Here is a 5,953-nt window from a genome sequence, read left to right on the forward strand (position 1 = left end):
TGGCTGGTGGGCAGATAGGAGTGATTCTACCTGTTTATCCGGTTGTTTTAAACCTGAACTCAGTGGTGGCCCACACTAAATGAAGTTAGTATGCCAGAAATTCCTTGGTTTGATGTAGAGAAAGGAATACAAAGTTAGGGAGATGAGAACTTTGTAATGGATTCATGTTATATGACCTGCTCACCCACTTCCCTGATCTTCAAGGGAGATTTAAGAGAAAACCCCCTTCACCAAGACATTGTAAAATAAATTGGTGAGACACACTGTAATGGCTGTCCTTTTTCGGCCAGGGATGAAAGTGGGAATTATTGCAATTCAAAAGTGCCCTCCCTCCATTTCAACAGATATGACGAAGCCCAGAAAGGCAGAGGCCAAGTGGAAGCACATAGGCAACAAAGACAAAAGGGTGAGCTACCAGAACAGACACAGAACTAGTAAGAATGGATTGGGCGGTGGCTAATTTTTTAAGGTGTCCCAAAGACTGAACAAAAGTTTACTCTTTTATATAACGTACTTAATCTGTATAGTCTCCCACCCTCAAATCTAGATTTGGTGAACGAAACCCTCCCTGACTTGAAGGGCCAGTATGGGGAATTAGGGTTCCTCAGGCGAGCCCCAGACCGCCCATTCTCCCGAGCTCCAAGCTGGGTAACTCACTAGAAGGGGCAGGAGCGTCGGAAAGCCCCTGCCTTTTAAGTGCCCACCCTAAATTGGGAGGTCCCTATCAAGTTCTGACAGTGTCCTCAGAAGTGCTCTAACTCCGCGGTCCTGGGCCGGGTTCCGGCGGGACGCAGCCTGGAGTGAGGAACTGAGGGAGACCGAGGGCGCGCCACCGTCCCCGCCCAGGCTGGAGAGCTCGCAGCGCGGGAATCTGCTGTTCCTGCTCTGCCGACCGGCCCGCCCCTCCGACGACCCCGCGGGCCACCGCCTGGTCCCAGTTTCCCGCCAGAACCGAGAGCAGGGCCGGCAGCGGCCGCGAGGGGGCGCCACGAGAAGGCCCGAACCGCTGGGGGTGCCCATGGCGTCCCCGGGCGGCCCCCTCGGCGGCGGCGGCGGCCCCCTGGCTCTGTTGGTTCTGCTCCTGCTCCTTCAGCCCCGGCTCAGCGAGGCCCGGGCGGGCGCCGAGGGGTCGCGGGGCAGGTCGGTGCCGCGCTCCCGCTCCCCTCTCCCCTCGAGAGAGGGCCGCCAGGACCCTGGAGCCAGCCCGCAGAATCCGCCACCTGTCGGGACTCAGCCATCCTTCGACGTCCCTGGATCCAGTGGGACGGCTTTTCGGGGTGACTCTTCCTGTGGGGAGTCCGGAGGAGAGGGCTGAGGCGCTCAGAGCGGGGACCCAGTGCTGCCTGGGCGTCTAGGGGGAACCCAGGCCCAGTTTCTGGGGTCTGAGTGGATGCAGCCCTGTGGGGTCTGAGGGCGACATGATTCAGCTTGTAGAGTCTGCTGGTACAAGGCCTGGGACACCTGCTCGGTGTCTAAGAGGCCATGGCTTCACACTTGACTGTTTAGGGGCACGGAGTGCTCTCCTGGGCAGCCCAGGGCTTCGGGGAGATGGGGCCTGTTTCTTGGAGTTTTTGTTACATTTCTCTCACCCCAGGGTGTGGCCAGCCTGATGTGAAAATAGTAGGAGGAGAGGAATCCAGAGCAGGGGAGTGGCCCTGGCAGGTGAGCCTGAGAGTCCGTCGCAAGCACATCTGTGGAGGCTCGCTCATCTCAGAGCAGTGGGTGCTGACTGCCGCCCACTGTATTTTAAGGTGAGGGGTGGAGTTGTGAGCGTTCTGAGAGCCGTCCTATTCTCAAACACCCACAGAGTTCAATTGCCCTGGCACATTGACAAAAGATGAAACAAAACAACAAGCAAAAAGCACACCCAATAAAAATGAGAGGGGCTCTGCATTGGTAGTTTTTTACTAGGAGTACTTAAGGTGGGGACGGCAAGCAAACCAACTTTGAGAGAGATCAAGGAGAGGTTCTTGGAGGTACGGTGGTAGGGAGGTTGGGGAGAGGTCGGGAAGTATTTGAAACTCATGGAAAAAGCATAAGGAGTGCTTCCCAGGTCTCTCTGAGGGGCCTGTCCTCTCTTCCACAGCCGTTACAGCTACAGCATCAAGATGGGAGATCTGAGTATCTTTGATGAAGTCAACACCAGTGTGGTGATCCCTGTCCAAAACATCATTGTCCACCCTGAGTTCACAAGAATCGGAAGTGTTCAAAATGACATCGCCCTTCTCTATCTCCTCTTTCCTGTGAATTTCACCTCAACCATCCAGCCCATCTGCATCCCTGAGGAGTCTTTCCAGGTGGCAGCTGGAACCAGGTGCTGGGTGACTGGATGGGGCCGACAGGGAGAAGGCGGTGAGATTTGTCAGACAGAAAGCAAATTTGGGGTTGGGGGGAGGCAGCCTTGTGCCCTGGAGTAGGCATGAAGGACAAAGGGAGGCAGAATTACCTGGCAGTTGGGGTGGTGGTGGGAAGGAACAGTTTAACAGCAGGGCAATAGTTTCCTGGTTAGTGTGGGTGACCCTAGAAACTGTGTTGAGGTCTTTTGTGGGAGCACAAATGTTGGATGGCAGCCATTTAGGGAAGATGTTTATTTGGGGAACTGGAGCTGCCCAGCCAGGAGAAGGAGGAACACATTGCGAGGTCCCCTTATGAAGATTTGTGGGGGGACTGTGCCTGACTGGCAGTCCCTAGGTAGTGCAAACTGTTAAGTGCCCGACTATTAACTGAAACGTTTGCAGGTCAAACCTACCCAGGCACCTGGGGAGAAAGGCCTGGTGATCGGCTTCTGAAAGGTCACAGCCTTGAAAACCCTGTGGAGCACAGTTCTCCTCTGCACGCGAGGCGTTGCCATGAGTCGGAAATGACTCAATGGCAACTGGCTTGGTTTTTCTTTGGTTTGGGGAGTGTTTCTAGGTTTCCTGGGGACAAAGTCAGATGCTATAGGGTTCTCCTCAGGGGTGGATTTCAGCTCAGGGAATGACGAGCTGCCTGCCAGTCAGAGCTGCCCGCCAGTCAGAGCTGCCCATCACTGAAGCTGCCCCTCACCGGCCTTGGTGGGTGGGGAGCATCCTGTCCCTGGGGGTGTGGGCAGAGGCAGAGGGCCCCTGTTTGTGATGCTGTTGGACCTGGTACCCTCGGGAGGAGCTGGATTTTGTACCTTTGGAGTGCTACCTGTCCTAGAGCCTGTCATCCTGCTCTGAAAAGTAAAGGCGCTTTACTGATGAACAGGCTACGTGTCACTATTGTTACTGCTACTCGCAGTGACAGAGGCTTGGTTATGTCTCCCTCTCTTCTGACCTATTCTGCCTTCTCCTGTCTTGGTTTTACTTCTTACCTCCTCCTTTCCCCAAGCCGTCTTTGGGCCTCAGTTTCCTACTGTGTCAGATGGGGACCATACGTACTGTCCTGCTTTCTTCCAGGGGTGAATGCTTGGGACTTTCTACTTGTGTAGATCTACTTGCGTAGATCCACAAACTGCTGATTTTCTTTGCTTGTAGCTCAGCGTCCTTATTCAGAAACTCTCCAGAAGGTCGACCAATACATCATCCGCTATGAAAACTGTAATAACATAATGAAGCAGACCATGTCAACTTTTTCAGATGTAGTGAGGAAAGGGATGATCTGTGGCTATAAAGCTGGCGGAAAAGATTCTTGTCAGGTCAGTTCATGGGCCCCTTGCCTCCTCTGCATCTTGATTGCCTCAGAAGTTCCTCATTCTCAGCTGGCATGGCTTGGGTTCTTTGCCAGCTCCCCTGTTCAGCCTTTATTAAGTTAAGGAGATTCACAGGGGGAAGTCCACAGTGGCTCCCCTCAACTGGCCTGGCCTGGTCCTTCAAAAGGGAGCAGCCCTCACTGCCTGGGGACTCTGTTGGGGTGTGGGGAAGTTGGGCGTGCATAAATACTAGTAACATAAGCTCCACTGATTGATCTGCTTCTCCGTGGCACTCAGTGTGCCAGTGTGAGCCTTTACCCATGTTATCTCAGTTAACCCGCATCACAGCCCTGCAACGCGACATCATACCTATTATGCAGATGTGGAAGGTGAGGTCCGAAGACCAAATCCCCTCTGAGTGCCTATGGCGCCCAGGCCCATGCTTTTCCTTCTGCACCAACCCGCCTTCCTGAGGAGGGGGCATTTGAGCCAGGTCCTAGCGGATGAGAATTCTTGCGTTCCTTGGAAAGGAGAGAATTGCACTGGAGGGAGAGGGAATAGCATGTGTAGTGGCCCGGAGGTCTGTGGGAGTTTGTCACATTCAGGGAATGTTTCGTCCATCTGGAACGAGGTAGCAAATGTGGCCCGAGAGGTGGGCTGGAGTCAGAATATGTGGGGCCTGCAATGGTGTGCCAAGGTTCTAGACTCTATCCAGGCAGGCCTGGGGGCACACAGTCAGATTTGCCTTTAAGAGAAGTGACTCCCTGAGCTGTGTGGTGACTGGACTGTAGGCTCGGGGTTTGTTTTCATCGTCCAGGCAAAGTTAGTGAGTCCCGAGCAGGGCCTGGTTCAGTGAGGTGGTAAAAGAGGCGTGCTTGAAGTTGAATCATTGGTTCTTGGTGATTGACTGCATGGTGGGGTAGGGGCAAGGGAGACATTGAGGAAGACCCTGTCTTTCTGCCTGAGGGGGTTAGTGGCAGGGCACACAGGTGCAGGTTTGGGAGAGGACATGTGGAGTTAGTTCTGTTTGGGTTGGGGTGTGTGTGTGGGACGTCTAGGGGTGAGACCTAAAACATGGAAGGAGCTGGCTGTATGGCTTAGGACCTCTAGAGAGACTTCAGGCCAGATACAGGGACTTGGGGCCACCAGGCACAGGTGTCATCACAATGTTTAAAAACCACTGTGGTCTGAGATTAAAGCGATTGACTGCTAACTAAAAGGTCGGTGGTTCAAAACCATGAGCGGCTGTGTGGGAGGAAGATGTGGCAGTCTGCTTCTGTAGAGATTCACAGCCTTGGAAACCTTATGGGGTCGCTATGAGTCGGAATTGACTCTATGGCGGTGAGTTTGGTTTGGCAGTGGGTGGCGGCCTGGGAAATGACCTGTCAGAATGGACGCAGGCTTTAGGGTGGGTCTGCCTAACATTAGCCCTTCAATTCCTATGGGTAGGCTTGGAGGAAGGAGGGCCAGAGGAAGGGGCTGGGAGAGAATGACACTCAGGGCCTCCGAAGTGGCTTTAACCACCAGGTATGAGAGAATGTCAATATTTTACCAGCCAGCACTGCTGTCCTAGGGTCAACTGGTTATGTGTCCTGTGCCTACGTACCTGAGCACCTGAGAAGAGTAGTATTTCTTAGCAGATATTAAAGTTTTCCCATTAACTTTTCATCTCCGAGATCATAAATTCACAGAAACTGAGGCCGGGGGCGGGGGCTGTGAGGGTACCTGGGGAAGCCCCCCAGTGCCTTGCAGTGCATTCAGCCTACTCTGTTTGGATCCTCTTCCATTGCTTTGTTTTGTTTCTTCCTTTTTCTCCAGGGAGATTCTGGGGGACCCATGGTCTGTGAATATAACCAAACCTGGATGCAGGTGGGGATCGTGAGCTGGGGCCTCGGCTGTGGTCGTCATGGAACGCCTGGAATCTACACGGAAGTTAGTGCCTACAGGAACTGGCTAGGCTCAGTGTTGAGCCGGTCTACCTCTTTGTATCCAGTGGTATCCCACATCGTACTCCTGTTTCTGGTGCCACCCTTGGGCATCCTGGTGACCCTGTGACCACACCTGCCCTTGCCTCTCCTGTTTTTGAGTCTCCCACTTTGTCTTTCCCCCAACCTCCCATTCCTTCTCGATGTCCTGTCCTCAAATTTCAGTTGGGATCCATTGACCCTGTGGAGATCCACACAGTTGAGAACGGCAGTGAGGCTGGAGCCCAGAAAGTGCCCTGGCCTGGTGCACCGTTCACCTGCCTAATCCTTGGGTGCGCCCCTGAGCCCTACACCAGCACTTTGTCTGCTGGAATAG

General features: G+C 53.8%; 1 protein-coding gene across 1 annotated transcript; it reads left to right on the forward strand.

The window, feature by feature from the left end:
- Positions 1 to 346: 346 nt before the first annotated feature.
- Positions 347 to 5,739, forward strand: PRSS42 (Putative serine protease 42). Its single transcript, XM_023548122.2, has 6 exons — positions 347 to 434; positions 795 to 1,277; positions 1,595 to 1,751; positions 2,087 to 2,352; positions 3,498 to 3,658; positions 5,471 to 5,739. Exons 1-6 carry the CDS (start codon positions 347 to 349, stop codon positions 5,705 to 5,707), a joined length of 1,392 nt encoding a protein of 463 aa, XP_023403890.1. The 3' UTR covers positions 5,708 to 5,739.
- The last annotated feature ends 214 nt before the right edge of the window (positions 5,740 to 5,953 follow it).

The sequence above is a fragment of the Loxodonta africana genome, chromosome 22 (genome assembly GCF_030014295.1).
Source record: "Loxodonta africana isolate mLoxAfr1 chromosome 22, mLoxAfr1.hap2, whole genome shotgun sequence".
Classification (NCBI taxonomy): domain Eukaryota; kingdom Metazoa; phylum Chordata; class Mammalia; order Proboscidea; family Elephantidae; genus Loxodonta; species Loxodonta africana.